Consider the following 17,922-nt stretch of genomic DNA (forward strand, 5'->3'; position numbering starts at 1 on the left):
GGCGAATCGGACGGCCTGCCGCTGAGGGGAAGGAAGCGGCATGCCTCACATTTCTGGCTCGCAGTTGAAGGTCGGTGGGTGGTGGGTGGGCGAAACCCGTGCCAAGAAAGCGGGGTCTGGACGCCCTCGAGTGTTTTGGGTGAGATCAGAGGGGCTCTTTCTCTACCATCTCCTTCTCTTGTAATTTCTATTTCTATCTCTATCGTCGTCACGTTAGGCCAGTTCCCCGCACATGGCGGCCTTCGGATGGGAGCCGGAAGCGACTACAGGAAGGAAGAGCTTGACACTTACCCTCTTTCCTCTTTCCTCTCTCCTTGCCAGAACAGCGCATGCGCCCTAAGGCCACTCGACGCGGGGCTTTGCCGTTGGGAGAGGGAAAAAAGAAAAAGGGAAAAAAGAAAGGAAGCGTAAAGACGCGAATTTTCCTCGCTCGCGCAGCGCGCGGCGGCCGCTGATTGGATGGCGCGGGGAGGGGACTCGCCGCTCTCGCGCCCCGGGGCGTCGTGCGCAGGCGCGAAGCCTTTCAACGGTTTCCCGCTGAAGCGCCAGCTGCGTGGTTTCGCTTTCTGTTCCTGAGGTGAGTGGCGAAGAAGGAAAAGGGGAGAATTAGGTCGCCTGCTTTCTTTAATTTTTGAGTTTCAAGAGGTAAGCCTTAACTTATTATTGTTATTATTGTTGTTATTGTTATTAGTGAAATTCATTGGACTCATTTTCTTGCCGCTAAGCGTCTTTCCAAAAACAACCCCCCCCAACGTTCAATAAAAAGCAAGGCGAGGGGTTGGGGGGGGGATGAGACATTAAAGAGGAAACATTTGCCTCATTAATAACACAGGGAGCCCTGATCAAGTGGCTCCCGAGTACTGTATTGTCAGGCCCAGGGCAGACTAGAAAGAGGGCATAGCTCTAACTATGGAAGCGGCTTCCGAAAGAGGCTGAGATGTTTTTAAAAAGAGGGTAAGGCCACGACAAAAGAAGGTAGGATACAGTAACGAATGGTGTATGCGGAAATGGCGAAACTTGCCAGAAGAATGAGAAACCGGGAGAACAGAAAGGAATGGAGGTGGTTTATTGAGTATTTACAAAAAAGGAAACAGATTAAGACATGGGCATGATTATTAGTAAAACCTACAGTGTTTTTTAAATTATATACATAAAAAAGTAAAGGTACCCCTGCCCGTATGGGCCAGTCGTGTCCGACTCTGGGGTTGCGCGCCCATCTCTCTTAAGAGGCCGGGGGCCAGCGCTGTCCACAGATACTTCCGGATCATGTGGCCAGCGTGACAAGCTGCATCTGGCGAGCCAGCGCAGCACACGGAAACACCGTTTACCTTCCTGCTATAAAGCGGTACCTATTTATCTACTTGCACCCGGGGGTGCTTTCAAACTGCTAGGTTGGCAGGCGCTGGGACCGAAAGACGGGAGCGCACCCCGCCGTGGGGATTTGAACCGCCGACCTGACGATCGGCAAGTCCTAGGCGCTGAGGTTTTACCCACAGCATCACCCGTGTCCCTGAAAATTATATACATACACACACACACATATATATTTATAATACACACACACACACATATACATATATCTCCACATACACGTACATATGTGTGTGTGTATATATACACACACACACACATATATACATATACATGCATATGTATATATATTTGTATATTTTTGTGTGTACTGTGTATATGTGTGTGTGTGTGTGTATGAATGAATGAATGAATGTGTATGTGTATGTATATATGGTATATCTTAGAATAGACAGATAAAAGAAGTAAGTTAAGACAATTTGAAGTATGCAGGAAAAGACGGAAATAAATGTAAGGAACTGCAGAAAGAGGGGGAAGGGAGTTGAAATTGAAAATGTTATAATTTCAAAAATAATTGTAAAGTATATAAATGGAAAATAAAAATTGATTTATTTTTAAGAAGAGGGTTAGGCAAATTCAGAGGATAAGGTTGCCAGTGTCTATTGGTCATGATGCCTGTGTTCTCCGTGTGCTAATCATTAGTCCTCTCCCCCCCCCCCCCAGCACTGTAACCTGATAAGGGCTTGTTTAGATATAATTAGGAAAATACATGGGTAGTAAACCAGGGGGTGGTAGCTGATGGGTCTCGAATCCTCAGTGAGTTTGGGACTGTCCCTGCATGCAAAGACAGGCTCTAGCAGATTGAGTGGATGAGACCAATAGTGGGTCCAGTGGAAAGGCGGTTTCTGTATGTGTTGTAGAGGGACATGAGGGGCAGATGCATGTTGTCAACCTGGGAAGGTTGGCCATCTAGGAGAAGGAAAATTCATATCCTAAAGCTCTGCTGCCTTTCAGGAGATCTTCAGGAGAAGAAAAGGCATAAGGAGCAAACTACACAAATCCGGAGTGTAGAGTGCATAGTTATTTCTTTCTTTCAACAAAAATTTAACTCATAATAGCCTTTGCTTGCTCACCCAAAACCAGGATGCAAGGCTCATTTTCTGTTTAGTTGATAAACCCTCACATGGTCATGCTCCTCGAGGCAGCTGAAGTGCTGGCTCATTGGCCCGTGTAAGAGAGGTGGTGGGGCACTCATGGACTCTGCCTGTCCATGTTGCTCTGGCTGTAGATATTCAGTATCTAAATATCCTATCTAGATATTCAGTGCAAGGTACTGTACTGCGTATTTCAGTGCCAAGGAAGTTGTGATACAACAGAACCAAAGCCTTAAGATGAGAACCATGGAGTGTGCATTACAAAAGAAAAAAGTGCAAGAACACATGCCAGGTAAAAAATGATAATTTAAATTATCGGCATCTCCATTATAAAGCATAAATTAAAAAAAAACCAAGCAGCCTAATTTTGTGCATATTTACTTAGAAATAATGTTCAGTTACTCCCATATGGCAATCAAAGGAAAATTCCTTTGGTTTAAAGCTGGAAAGTGCAGGCTTATGAAATCTGCTTTTTTATTATTTGTTAATTGCATTTATATTTCACCTTTTACTCCAAGGAGCACAAGGTGGCATACATGGTTCTTTTCATTTAACCCCCACAAAATGTAGAGGGAGGCTAGGCTAACAGGCATATACTCTTAACAGAATAAAACTTAACAACTACAGTAAAGCCTCTCCTCCTCCAAGAGGGGAGGTGTTGTGGACGGGACGCGATTTCTGCGTCACGCAGGGGGCATTACGCCCCCTGCCCCACTCACCTGGCTGGCACACCACGCCCACAGGTAAGCACCCAACCGGGCGGCTTGGAGGGGGCGTGGTTTGCAGTTTAACTTACTGCTGTGCCAGCCATTCCGCCTCATTTTCCGCCTTCTCGTCACGAGTCAGCTAGGAGTCCTCGCAGGGAAGAGCTCAGCCACGAGGTTTGGAGTCGGGTGTGTGGGTGTGTGTGGAGGCTTCTTGGTTCCTGGCTTGCCTTTTAAATTTAGGAGGCTTGCGTGCGCTCATTGCTTTACTGCTTTTAAAAACCCAGGCATCCAGGTTCGCTATCTGCGTTAGTTTTCGCAAGCTGCCTTGCTGTGTCCTCTTTTCCGTATAAAAACCTACATTTAACCTTCTATTTCCCCCCACTCCTGGCATGTGGGCTCTCCAGTTTGTCTGTTACCTTTCTTAAGATGCAGCTTGTTCCCTTACCCAGCACGTGGTCTCTCCGCTCCCAGCGAGGTCTGAGTGTGAGTGTGGCTCCGTCTTTCTCCCTCGTCTCTTCGCTGCGCTGTGCGTTTTCTTTCTTTCTCCCTCGTCTCTTCGCTGCGCTGTGCGTTTTCTCTCCCTGTGCGTTTTTCCTTCCCTTGCCTCTGCTTTGGTGGCTGTGCGTTTTATTTTAATTTTTGGCCAGGGTGCTTGTACGTTTTTCCCTCTATTGCCCTTGCCCATCCGATTGCGTGGTTGGTCTGGGTGACTGAGTGGGTTTGCCTTACATTTTAATTTGTTGGCCAGGGTGCTTGTACGTTGAATACTATAAAATAAGGAAACATTTATTATATAGTTTCATTAACTTTCCCTCCACTTCCCCAACATTACAGCGCCAGAAATTTGCCAGAATTCTGATGAAATATTTCCAAAAGAATTTCTGTAAGCACAGAGGCCAATATGTCAAAGAGAAAAGAGAGAAGCTTTTCAGCATCATCATCTGAAAAAAGACCTAGGCAAGCCACATTTGATTCTGATGATGACCCTAACGAAGAGGAGTTGTCACAGCTACAGAGTGACAGCGGTTACTACTCACAGTCGGTAAGCAATTTGTCCCACAATGTGGTTTTATATTATGCCTGAGAGAAAAATGAAACTATTGATGATCAGATAAGCACAGAGGGGCGGGGCGGGACATGTAAGTTAAGCACCTGTGCGAGGAGAAGGTAAGTACTATCTACTGATAGTAAGTACTAAAGCTGGAATAGGGGATTGCATGCTTGGAGCCAGATTCCTACATCTCCTTAATTACCGCTTATTGTCTGCTTTTGTTATAGCCATTTCCAGGGGTCCTTTAAGTTTCCATTAACTTGAGAGCCTGCTTTAAAAGTTGAACTCTCACCTGTCTGCGACAGAAGTTGGTGGAACTTAGCCATGGATAGAAAAGTTTAGTACCTTTGAGGAGGAGGCCATGCCAGCCAACCCTCTCCCTTTTTTATCTTACAGTTTTAAACTTTCATACCGAATAAGCCCAGTAAACAAAAAACAGATAATGAAAGGTTAGAAGCGAGGGTGTGGGTACTATGGCACAGTGTATGTATGACTACCTGCTTGCAGGGTGCAAGTTGAGTACGCTCTGTGCAATGAACTCTTCAAAACCATTAAGAATAATGCCTTATGCTGAGTCTGGTCATTGGTCAGTCTTTGCACCCCAGAGCATCTGTAAGGAAGGAGGTAGTTTTTCAAGTACAGTAGTACCTCGGGTTACATACGCTTCAGGTTACAGACTCCTCTAACCCAGAAATGTTACCTCGGGTTAAGAACTTTGCTTCAGGATGAGAACAGAAATTGTGCAGCAGCGGCAGCAGGAGGCCCCATTAGCTAAAGTGGTGCTTCAGGTTAAGTACAGTTTCAGGTTAAGAACAGACCTCCAGAGCGAATTAAGTACTTAACCCGAGGTACCACTCTACTGTATATGGAACACCAGATATTATGGTAAGTGTGGCTTGACTGAAACTGCCTTGCACGTGACAAAAATGCACAGGAGTTCATTATTACCTGCTCACTCAACTTCCTTATCCCTGGGCCTAAAGTCGATACTTTCAGGCAAAATAGCTCTTTATATTTTGTTAGTTGCACTTGGGCTTTACCATTGCTCTCACGTTTTTTTAGGGAGACTCATTTGACACAGTTTGTGATCTGCTATTTAGGCTACTACTTTAATTGTGTGGGGAAATGGCAAATGAGAGCTGAATGTTCTGCTAGTAAGGATTATTCAGACACCCCATGGTATTGTTAAAAATATGCAAGCGTTGTGATGATCTGTGACTTTCTGTTTGTGTACAAAAGATGGGTGATCAGTTTTAAACATCTTTGTAATGTATCTGTAGGTGTCAGGAGAAGTTGGAATAATTGAAAGTATCCAGCTGAAGAATTTCATGTGCCATTCAATGCTGGGCCCCTTCAAATTTGGACCCAATGTCAATTTTATAGTTGGAAATAATGGAAGTAAGTTTTCATTTATTATTTTAAATCATATGGAAAATTATAATATTGGCATTTCTTCCATTCTGTAGCATATTTCTTATTTATCAATTTCTAATATACCAGTTTTTCTGAACAAAAAGCAGAATAGAACACTAATAAAATACCTATAAAAGATTACAAACAATAAAGAAGCAAATTTAGTACCTCTCAAACAATAACTAAGATACATATGAGAGATAAGATGCTTGGAGAGAAGGAACAGCAGAAGATTATGGGGAAGGGGGAAAAGAAAACCCCCAAATCAAAAAGAGAAAGCCTCTCTTATGAGTGGTCATTATTCTTATATGTATTTAAGCATTTCTTTGGAACACAGAAACTGTGTTTTATCAGGTCAGACTTGACTGTCATGTCCAGTGTTGTACATTGTAGCTGACAGTAGCTCTCTGGTCTCAGGCATGCTCTTTCACATCATTGCCTATCAGAAACTATATTGCATTACATGGACTTGCCCTACTGTTCATATTTTTCCTCTCTCCCTACAAATAAGTTTGAGCCTGTATCAGAAGAGGGCGATACAATCAGTTAGGCTCTTTTCCACAAAAGCTTATAACCAATGAATTTCACTAATGAAATCTATCTTACCTATTATTTCACAGTTATTTCTATTGAATCATTGAACAGAATAAGAATCCTCTATTTTCTAACTTTACCTTGCTAATTTTGCAGTGAATATGTTGACACACTGAGTTATCATCAAAGCCCCCTTTGTGACTGTCAAAAAAAGCATTAGCACTATGTACTCATGCTGCTCAGTTGAGCTTTTCCAATTGGTTCAGGGCCTCCTGACCCACGAGATGTGAAAGAACCATCAATGGCTTGCTTCAATATGTTTGTATAACGCTTAAGAGAATGCCAGTTATAAAATTCTTGTATTTATTTCATTAAATGTATGGGCCACTTTTGTTAATGCAATTAATATCAATACATTATTAAAGCGTACATTAAAAACCCAGTAACATAACACATTTTCACAATACAGCAGCAAATATGAAACAAATGAATATTGAAGCTATAGCTATAGTCTCTCATGAGAAAAAGTGCCATTGAGTTAAACCCAAGAGGGTTTTTATGTTATGTGATCTCATGCTTTATAACCCGGTAGCTTCTTTAGGAATGGTCTTTTTTTAAAAGAAAAAGGGAAATAAGGGGGGGGGGAATGGTCTTTTAAAAAAAAAAAAGAGAGAGAGAGAAAGAGCCATTTTTTGCTGCCTTAAAAATAGCTTGCCAACTATTAAGAGCTTAATAAATTTTGCTTCATTCAGGTGGGAAGAGTGCTGTGTTAACGGCCCTTATGGTTGGTCTTGGAGGAAAAGCTACAGTGACAAATCGGGGAACGTCTTTGAAAGTATTTGTGAAAGATGGACAGAGGTAAGTCAAAATCCAGTATTAAGGCAGAATGAGTAAGAACAGTACCAGGGATGGAGGGAAGAATTTCCTGTTCCTCCAGAAATACTCTGCAATCTTTGAGGCCAGTGTCAGGTGATGAGATCTCTGCAAGAGTAATACATATTAGCTAGCTACCTACACCAACCATTTGTGGTGTCAGCAATCTTTGAGGCCAGTGTCAGCCATTTGTTAGTTCCCAGGAGAGGTTAATCCTCAGTCTGTACAACTCCTCCAGTCCATCTTGGAACTGTTGCAGTCTACAGATGTTACGGCTTGAGTGTTAGGTTATGCCTTTTTTCTTACCCTGTCTCCTGGTATAGAAACATTGGGCACTGTTTACTGATACTTGTGTTCATTTTTACAAAGGTGTTGTGTACCATGAATTAAAAATATCTTCCTTGGCATAAGGCTTAGAGTCCTTATTTACTATTTCATAAAATACGCTGCTTGATTGTAAAAGAAACAAAGCGGTTTACAAAAAGATAAAACAAGAAAATCAAGAAAAATTCACAACCATGCTTTTAAACATACAAAAAGTTAAAATACTAAAACAGATTAAAATCTCCTCAACTTCTGAGCTCCTGGGTGGGCTTGTCTAAACAAGAATGTTTGTAGCAGGCACCAGAAAGAGTACAGTGAAGGTGCCTGCTTGATCTCAAGAGTGCAGGTGCTGCCACACTTTACAGCTGCGGAATGCGTCTAATGTGGCACCTGTAGTATTGCCAATTCTGCCGATTGAAGCGGTCTAGTGGGCACATGTTGGGTAAGGCAATCTCATAGGTGACCTGGTTGCAAGTTGTTAAGGGCTTTATATGCTACTGGCAACACCTTGAACTTGGTTAAAAAGATAATTTCTTGAATTTACATGTTAATTAAAATCAGCTCATTTTTTGTCTTCAGTTCTGCAGATGTTTCAATAACGCTGCGAAACCGAGGTGAAGATGCGTTTAAACCACAGCAGTATGGTGACTCTATCACCATCAGTCAACGCATAAACTTGGAAGGACATCGTAATTACAAACTGAAAAGCAGCACAGGTACTTTTAATTTTTATGAAGTATTCAAAGAAGGTCTATTTTTAGAAGAAACGTGAGGTGAGCTGCCTTCTTTCTTAAATACAGTAAGCCCACAGCTTGTGTGCATTTAACTTGTATCCATTCAGGCTTACCTGCATGGCATTTTTTTGAACAAAATGAAAAAGGGGGTGGGGTTCTGGGAAAAATGAAGTTGACAATCCTACCTGACATTGAACCTATTGACTCTGCAATTTTAGGCACGATCCCTGGAACGTAACCCCCACATAAGTTGTGGGCCTCCTGTATCCTCTTGTAAATGTTGGTCTAACATGAGCATGCAGATACCTTGTACTGCTCAATATTTTTTTTGTTGGACTGCTTGGGCTTGCTTCATCATTAGCAAGAGTAATGATAGGATTGTGTCTGCATTATACTGGTGTCTACCCCGACGTTGTAGACATAGTAATAAGTCAGAAGGATTGGCCTGGTTTTTCACTCCTCAGGCTTCCCTGTCGTTGTTACTAGTCCATCTGCATTCCCCAGCCTGATCATTAGTATTACATCAGTTTTAATCTAAATTGTACACAGGGAAGCTCAAACAATTTTTTTAAAGGGGCAAATTAGGAAAACTCAGGATTGTTTCTCTTCTTTTTGTCAGATTGTCATCCTTGGTGTGAGTCGTCTTCTCTATTCTCTCCCCTATCATGCACTTTTGCGGTTGTTTAAATAAAAAAGGCATTTCAATTTTGTTCCTCCTCCAAGTCACCTTCTGTGTCCCACTCTTCTTGCTTTGCATGTCTCCCTCTGGTGCCATGCCCTACCCCCCTTTGTTATGACTTCACAGAGGAAGGGGAAAGTGGAAGTGTAGAAATCCTTGCTAAACATAAACATGTGATAAAGCAACAGGAGAAAGCCTTGGCAGTAGCTGCAGAGCAAGCTCCTCTGGCCCTTCCTCTACTATTGCAGTACAAGTTCATAAAAAAAGCAGCAGTGCTTTCCACGGTACATTAGTTGTCCTGGCTGTAGCCACGGCCAGAGAGTTGATTTGCCCTCCAACCTCAGTGGTATGGCTTGGTTGTGCCTCACGAAACCTGAACTGCCGAAGTATTTTGCGCACCCCCCCCCCCCCAAATCTCCTAGAGATGCCTTTCTCGAACATTCAGCTTTGCATAGGCCTAGACTATGCTGGCTTTTTCTTTTTCCTCCTATGTTCAAATTTTGGTCCTGCTAATGTTCTCCCCTCCCGATTACTAAGGAGTTCTATAAAAGGCCAGCCACAGAACAGAACTAAGGAAACAGTAGAAGTAGAGGTCTCCAGGGGAAAAATCTGGTCACACGGTTCCTGCGGTCTGAGCAGTAGGAGGAATCGTAGTCCATTTGGGTACCAAGACAAAGCAACATCCTGGACATTTTTAGGGGGAATGGAGGGTATATAAATGCAGTAAATATAAATAAGTGTTCATTCTCAGCACCAATATTCTGTTCTACACTAAAGGTATAATTTAATTGGTGTTACGTAGTAACTTTAAAAATCTGATTATGGTTTATTCTCACTTTTATATTCAGGTGCCATAATTTCATCCAAGAAGGAAGAATTAACTGCCATCCTAGATCACTTTAATATCCAGGTAAGTCTAAATTTGTTTACTTCTACATATAACACCTAATAGATGATTTTTAAAAATTGATTTGATTCTCTTTGCTTAAGGGTGTGTAGACAATTACTGCAGCTTATGATTCCTCCCCTCCTTGAATTGAAGCCCCTATGCTCAAACTCTTATAGCAACTTTTCGTGCGTCACGAGAAACTGGTTTTAGGTGGTAGTGACTGAGTGTATTGTCAAAAGGTTCCTCTGGGTGTACTGTTTGCAGTGCAGTTCTCTGGATTGTGGCCAGTGGTTATGTGGAATTTGCATTTTAAAAACAAACTTGCCCGTTAAAGCTCTTCTGACATCCTGTTTCAGTGAGCCGTTTGTGACTTCTCAAATTCTTAAAATAGTAAAGGTGCTGTAAAGGAAAATCTTCACAAACTTTTATGTAGTTAATTAAAAGCCGTTATGCTTGAGGTACTGTTACAACCATAATAATAATTTATCTTGTCTTGCAATGGATGTTGAAGAGAATTTCTGAATTTCAAGTGACTGCTTACATAAATATTGACTGCTTGCCAAAGCTAAACAAAATAGTAAGTGACTTTTGTTGTTGCAGGTGGATAATCCTGTATCTATACTCACTCAGGAAATGAGCAAACAGTTCTTGCAATCTAAAAATGAAGGTGACAAATACAAGGTAAACAAAACTACCATATGATGTTGTCAGTAATCCATCGGGGAGTGTATGGGGTGTTAGTAGAGGGGTAGTACCTCTGGTGGGGGACATGTCGTGCTTCTTCTGGGGTAGTTTGTCCACCTTTGGTCCCCACCCTCCTAGAAGCTGTCAGTATGCCCAGCTGGTTCCAAACATATTGTTCTGTTTTCCTTTGGACCACATCAGCACAGCCGAGGGAGGGGGGCCTTGTTGTCTGGGCAGCCCAGGACCTCCATTCGCACTGCCTAGGCTTGTGCCCCAAGGAGGTAACTTCAGTGCTGCTAATGACTTCACCCTTGGAAGCACACTCCATTGTCTCTTGAGACAAACAGATACCAACAAATCCATTGGACATGACTCTTCCTTGTTTTGAGAAGCACAGCACACCACTCTAAGGAATGGAAAGTCTATGTGTGCTCTTCTTATTCAGATTTTGAGCAGCTTGAAGGGCTTGATGGGTATATTGGAAGCATGCACAAAATTTACATTTAGTGGATAGCCATGGTGCTGCTTCTATATGTTCTTATCGTGCACATGTTGAGTGAGGTGGGTGGAGCAGGTAACTAGGGCTTTAATGAAATGTGTAAGTATAAATGGACTGCATTCATAATTCTTAGTCTTTTAGAAAGTCAGTTATAGAACATGAACTTGTGTTTTCTTGCATTAGTTCTTTATGAAGGCAACACAGTTGGAGCAGATGAAAGAAGATTATGCATACATTATGGAAACCAAAGCAAGAACTCATGATCAGATTGAACAAGGAGCAAAGGTATTATAAACAGTAATGTTATGTTTCCCAGGCGGGAAGGTAAACGGTGTTTCCGTGCGCTGCTCTGGTTTCAGTGTTCTGTTGCGCTAGAAGCGGCTTAGTCAAGCTGGCCACATAACCCGGAAAAACTGTCTGCAGACAAACACTGGCTCCCTCAGCCTGTAAAGCGAGATGAGTGCCACAACCCTAGAGTCATCTGCGACTGGACTTAACTGTCAGGGGTCCTTTATCTTTACCTTTTAGTCCTACAAAATAAATTCCTAACACTGATTTATTCTTCATGAAGCATCATAGTCACTTTTTAAAAATATATACTATTTTGTTAAAGATTTTGTGCAAACAAGCAAAAGCAATTACAACAGAATCTCATACAAATGATTTTGTAAAAACACAACTGCAACTTAAAGAAACAATGCACAGATGCAGTAAAACCTTTAGCAACATACATAATCTGATACTGAGCTTCCTAGACAGCTCCTCTGGGTTTCTTCTGTCCCTAGTAAACACTAAGAAATGGTCCTAGTATCTGTACTGCTGTCATCTCCAACAACATTTTGTGTCTCTCCTTAGTATCTTGAAGAACTTCGGAAGCGTTATTTGGAGAAGGAGGATCGTTACAAAAGTATTGCTTTTGTGAGTGAAATGCAGAATGAACTGAAGAAGTTACAGCACCAAATAGCTTGGGCAATGGTAATTTGTTGTTTCAGTACCTATATATGGGTTTAAATTGTGTCATATTTATTGTGTGATGCTTACATTAATCTTACATTTTAGGTGAGAGACACTGAAAATGAAGTTGAAACACTCAGAGATGATATTGGTGCTCTAGAAGCAAGAACTGGAAAATTTGTTGAGAAAGTGAAAGAATGGCAGGTATATATGCATTTATTGCAAATACTGACTTGAATTGCTTTGATTCTCTTGTTCAAGTGAAGCATTGTTTTTGTTTCTTTAAAGACTTGGCGAGACTAACACAGCCAGTTTTAAAATCTTACCTGTACTCTTTAAAATATAGGTTAGTGTGACTGGTGTCTTCTGAGACTGCATCACAAAATGTCAGATCTGTTAAGCAGCCTGCTTTATTGTCACCTCTCATCAAAGCCTTAGCCTTCATGCAAGGATCACAAGAAGAAAATACAGGTGCTTCTTGTACAGGTCCGCATGAATGCCCTTGCATGAGCTATTTGGCCATCTAGTTAAATGTGTGCTACTTGTGAGCTTTCTCATATAAGCAAATTGCATTTAGAAGACTGGAGAAGCAAATATCTCAGTTCTGAGTTACATGTCAGCTTTGATCGGCTTTGTATATAATCTAATAAACGATCAACAAAGATTTTGTAGAAAATAATTCAGTGTTCCTATTACTGCCCTCTAATAATTGTCATTTGAGCTGATTTTTTTGTTTACGTGTGTCCTTTAATGAAGCCAAGTTGAGACAACCATTTGGTCAAGAGTGGATACCACGGCCAGGCCGAAGCCATCAATAGGTCTACCCAAACCACCTCTGGTTGGCTGCCATCCCTGGCCAGAACCTAAAGTGTAGCCTGGATACGATGCTGCTTCGTTGATCAGAAAAGGGCAAGAACTGCTTCCTGGTATTTTTGCCAGGAGCTTCATCTTGCCCAAGGGGGCTGGGATGGATACCCTGGCCCTCTTTTGGGTCAGAAGAGGACTCCAAGATTGAAGTACTCACAGTACTAGGCTGCCCATCAGTTTGTACTAGGCTCAGCTGTAAGGTTCCCAGTTAAAACCAGAGGCCTGACATTATGTTAATGAAATTCAGAATGAAGTGTTGTCTGGAAAGTAAAAGGTGATCATACTTCATCTGCAAACTGTTGACCCTTTCTCCCGTTCCAAGTCATGGCTGATTTGTCTCAAGTTCCTTTGGATCATTCTCTGCACATTCACCTAATTTCCCTGGTATAATGAGATTTCTGATTGTTTTCTCTTTTCAGACTAAGGTAAAAGATGCAGAAGGAAAACACAGAACTATGCAAGACAAGCTAGAGAAGATAACGGAAGAAGCTCAGGCATTAGAACCATCATGTGCTGCTTTGAAAGCAGACGTTCTATCTAAAAGAAGAGCAAAGAATGATGCAGAGGTTTGTGGATGTAAAGTTCAGACTTAGAAGTTCCGTAAGAATTTGCCACACACTAATGGTCTAGGCATACTTTAGTATTTTGTGCAGACCTGCACTGAAATCAGACACACAGATTCTTTTATCAGCAGAGTTGAGTGTCTTGGATTGTAAAAGGCATGAAAGCAGAGTAATGGGTCAAATGAGTATAATTTCAAAAAAGGCAGAAGAAATCTCTGCTGTAAGTTTGTTCCACTCAGTTGTTCACCAGAGTTTTGCTTTCCTTGTTTAAGGCAGCATATAATCGGTCTCAAAATGAATTGAAACGCTTGGTGAAAGACCATGAACAGCTGTGCAAAAAAATTGAGGAACTGAAGACCAGGTAATTTTCATTTTCTAAATATGTTGTATCAAAAAGAGAAGTGAGTAAACGGGCATTTTGTTACCCAAAACCACTATATATACATATTTATCTGTAAGAAACATGTAATGACAAACCAGAAGTTGAAACATCTCTCCTCTATGTTATCAATAATTTCCTAAAAGTTCACTTTATGTTTAAACAAGACTGACCAAGTTGAAAACAGAGAAGTTGAAATTTATTATAAGCAACCTTTTTTATCTCTTGAGTATATATCAGCTTATTAAACTTAATTATATTAAATTTATTTAACTACTTATTAAACTCCGCTAAAACTGTGCTCTGTTTATCTCACACTTTGACTACTCCTATCTTCTATCTGGCTGTCTTCTCTTCTGTTTTGGAAACTTCATTGCAAAATCAAAATGTCCATCTTCAGATAATTATTTTTTGTGAGAAGCCTTTAATGCCACTTCTGCATGATGCAGAAACTCCTCCTTAAATACTTTTTGCATCCTTGCTTCATTAAAGAAAAAAGAAAACCCTTATGAGGGCCCCCTCACTTAACTTTTTTATGAATTAAAAAGTTGGAGATGCTAGCTTTTCTTTTTAGAAGTGCCACAATCACTTGCCCATTTTGGTTTTCCTTTTCTGGATTTAAAATACCCTTTTTGATATTGAGTAACTAGTACTTTAGCATTATTCCAAATGCAGCACCACCATGTGTATAATGGTACTATGATTTGTCAATTGGACAAATCTCCCAGAGAAGCCCTTTATTATTATTATTATTCATATTATTATTATTTTACAACTGCTACTGGACTAGCCACCAGAACCACAAGTTCTCAGTTGCTCAGATCCATCAGCATAGATGTGATGCTAGGGTCGCCCCCCCCCCCCCCCATGAACAGCACCTTATTTTTATTTACACAGTCTCATTTGCTTATTTGTTGCCCATTCAGTCACTTTGGAAATAACCTTTTGGAGCCCTTTGCTGCTTGGGTTAAAAATTGGTTACTCTACTGGAATCTAGATAAATGTATAAGCATCTTAAATAGCACTGATCTCTAATAAAGATCAGTGTGGGGGCTAGCTGCTTACTTCCCTCCTTTGTGATAATTTTCTGTCTCCCCCTCCTTTCTTCTACTTGTTCATCGCTTGCTGAACCATAAGAGGATGTGTCATTTTGTATGACAGCTAAGTGTACTCTGAAACCTTTGGTGGTAGACTTTATCAAATATAAATCTGCCCACTTTATCCCCCTTGCCCTGTTTCCTCTCTCTGTTTTCCCCATTTTCTATTTAGAGTGTATATTCCTTGCAGGCAGAAAGATGTCTCTAAGATGCAAAGAGTGATGTATAAATAATAATTATATAATTAATCTACAGTGCTTTGCTAAAAGCAGGTAGAAAAGCACATGCTGCTGCCTTTTGTTCAGAGAATGGTAAATAACATAAGTCTCTATGGGATTTTAAAAATCTATAAATGCAGCCTTAAAATCTGTATTCGTGTTTCTTTTAAAATGCAAGTGTGAAACTGTGGCTAGCCAGTTTTGATTAAACTCAAATGCTGCATGCATAAAAGCTGCCCCAAAGGAAAGATGTATGTCACAAAAGTATTCCTCCAGAGCAGCTCTTTAATATAATACTGTTTGGTTTGCATGATGTTACAGTGCTGAACAAATTTCGGGGCCCGAAACATTGGAAAAACAAGCAAGAATTGAACGAGCAGCTAAGGAAGAGCAGTTAAGGACACTTCTTGATCAAGAAGAATCAAATGATAACCAAATAAAGCAGTTTCAAGAGGCTATAAAAACATACAAGGAAGAGGCTGCGAGGCTTAAGTAAGTTTATGGGATGTAACTGTCGTTATTACTTGATTTGTGTTTTGTGCTATAAGTTGGGCTTCTGAGCATTTATTTTTCTTGCTCTGTGGACCACAGCTAGCACCTTCATTCAGCTCTCTCCTGCCAGGCATATTTGTCTGAGGAGAAGCATGTATGTTCAACTCTTTCTTGGTTAGTTTTGGGAAGGGACAAGGGATCGTTTCAGTTCCCTGTTGTTTTTCTTCAAGGGGTAGAGGTGATTGCCATTTTGGTAAAGACATCTGACATCCCACTTTGCAAACAGACACATCATTTTTTTTAAAAAAATGAAAAACAATAAAAGCAGTTATTTTATAAGCTTCCTCTGGAGAAGGGCACCCAAGGTACCAATTTGGAGAATGTGTTATTAAATACAAATGGCTTGCAGTTTTGCAAACATCTTCCTGATGATTAGTTGGAATCTTCTTTCTTGTAAATTGAAGCCATTGGTTTGGGACCTACTGTCAAGAGCAGGAGAAAACAAGCTTGCTCCATCTTCCATGTGACAGCCCTTTTAGATATTTGAAGTTGGCTATTTCCTCTCAGTTGTTTCTTTTTCAGGCTAAACATACAGAAATGAAGCTCCCTTATTTTGGTCATTGGATGTGGCATGGTGTTTACTTAATCTTGTTACAGTGAAACCTTGGTTCTTGAACTTAATCCGTTCTGGGAGTCCATTTGACTCCCAAAACTGTTCAAAAACTAAGGCGTGGCTTCCGATTGGCCGGAGGAGCTTCCTGCACTCAAACGGAAGCTGCGTTGGACATTCAGCTTCCGAAAAACGTTCGCAAACCGGAACACTTACTTCTGGGTTTGCAGCTTTCAGAAGCCGATTTGTTTGACAACAAATCGAAGCCATTCGGGAAGGTATGACTGTATATTAATAGTATTCAAATGTGCTTTTCTGTATGTTATTCTACTTTTGTTTTACTATGTTACTATGAAATTGTTTTTGTAGTGCTTGTTTGAAATGCAACCCTGTTTCTTTGTTACAAGTCACTTTGAGCTTGTTTTTGTGTGTGGAAAGGTGGCATACAAATAAAGGGAATCAATGATTGATTTGGAAGCCCTGCTAAAGCAATTGTACCTTATAAGCAATCAGGTGGTGTGCAAAAGGCTACCTATTTCTTTAAAATGGACTAGGCCTTAATAATAATGCATGATATTTCAGTAGCTTCTTTGCTGTTTCAGGAAGGAAGAATGGGAACTGAAGAAAATATTGGATTCTCAGCAACGGCAGCTAAGAGAGTTAAAAGAGAGTAAAACAGATCAACTGAAAAGGTTTGGACACTATATGCCAAAGCTCTGTAACGCAATTGAAGAGGCTCACCAGCAGGGGCAGTTTCAATACAAACCATTAGGACCCGTAGGTAATTTATAATTCTCCTTGTAAATAATTTTTAAACATTGAAAAGTAGACTATGGATACTGCATCACAATTTTAATGGTTCTCAGATTTGATCCTGAAATAGAAATAGTAAACTTTGTGATTTCTTGATGTACGTTCATGGCTGTGTTCTTCATCCTGGTATTGCTGAATAAGGATGGTGACAGTGGGAGACTCTTAAATTCCTATTCCCCAACTATTTCACAGTCTTAGCTGTGCTTTTATAACCCTCTTCAGATATTTGCACGAATCGCCTGCATACCCCTGCCCCCATCCCCAGTTTTACACATTGCAGTTAATCTGCAAGTTAATGTACAAGCAGTCCATAGTTGGTCTATAAGTAGTTTACTGACCACCAAGTAGCGTGCATATATTGAGGATTTGCATTTTAAAAACAGACTACCATGACTTTGTTGTGGTTTTTTTGCGTGCTTCAGTATTGGGAATACTTACTCTTGTTTCGTTTTGGGCCACTGTGTGAAAAAAAGATTTTGTACTAGGTAGGCTAGGTCTTATTTTGTACTAGGTCTTATTTAACAGGGCCGCACTTGCGTTCTTAGGAGTGGCTGGCCACCTTTGCTTCATTGTAAAGTGGTTTCAGCCTTGCCAGGAGGTTATAGCTTGTGGATTTGCATTCATTTTAGTGGAATAATCTTCTGGGAAGTTGCTTTTAGAATAAAAGTTCAAACCTTTTTTGATATTTGTTGCGTTCTATAGAAAGGCAAGAACTTTACACTGAATAAAAAATGGAAAAAGCAAGGATTGGAAAAAAATTATTTGGAAAGCGTATTGAAGTTTTGAGGTATTTTTTTTAAAAAAAAATATTCAAAAATTAAACTCTGCCATTCGTAGGCAAAGATAAGCATTGCCTCTACTGTTGGTTTTAAAGGATTTAAATCTCCTGCATGGTAGAAACATAGTCACAGGCCCAAACTAAATTTGACATTAATGGCTTGCAGGTATGTAAACCGCACATTCATTACATTTTAAACAGCCATTGCATATGCACATTCAATCTCTCTCCCCCTCCCTCCCTGATTCCCCCTCCCCACGTAAGCTGCTATTAGTTTTGGATGTGGAGCTCCAAAACTC

General features: G+C 40.7%; 1 protein-coding gene across 4 annotated transcripts in view; it reads left to right on the forward strand.

Moving 5' to 3' along the window:
- Positions 1–338: 338 nt before the first annotated feature.
- Positions 339–17,922, forward strand: part of SMC6 (structural maintenance of chromosomes 6) — a 39,893-nt gene continuing 22,309 nt past the window's right edge. The window contains exons 1-14 of one of the 4 annotated variants that reach the window (XR_003705760.2): positions 339–645; positions 4,007–4,214; positions 5,504–5,621; positions 6,923–7,028; positions 7,947–8,083; positions 9,629–9,690; positions 10,270–10,350; positions 11,036–11,137; positions 11,708–11,827; positions 11,912–12,010; positions 13,093–13,239; positions 13,509–13,597; positions 15,252–15,422; positions 16,635–16,813. Coding sequence is in view for 3 of the 4 variants with exons in the window: in XM_028722285.2 (XP_028578118.2) it covers positions 4,074–4,214; positions 5,504–5,621; positions 6,923–7,028; positions 7,947–8,083; positions 9,629–9,690; positions 10,270–10,350; positions 11,036–11,137; positions 11,708–11,827; positions 11,912–12,010; positions 13,093–13,239; positions 13,509–13,597; positions 15,252–15,422; positions 16,635–16,813 (1,552 nt within the window). In the remaining variant the exon portion in view is untranslated. Of the gene's footprint in view, positions 646–4,006; positions 4,215–5,503; positions 5,622–6,922; positions 7,029–7,946; positions 8,084–9,628; positions 9,691–10,269; positions 10,351–11,035; positions 11,138–11,707; positions 11,828–11,911; positions 12,011–13,092; positions 13,240–13,508; positions 13,598–15,251; positions 15,423–16,634; positions 16,814–17,922 lie in introns of those variants that run through there. The other 3 variants (XM_028722285.2, XM_028722286.2, XM_028722287.2) reach the window with 3 other exon arrangements.

The sequence above is a fragment of the Podarcis muralis genome, chromosome 3, assembly GCF_964188315.1.
Source record: "Podarcis muralis chromosome 3, rPodMur119.hap1.1, whole genome shotgun sequence".
NCBI classification, from domain to species: Eukaryota; Metazoa; Chordata; class Lepidosauria; order Squamata; family Lacertidae; genus Podarcis; species Podarcis muralis.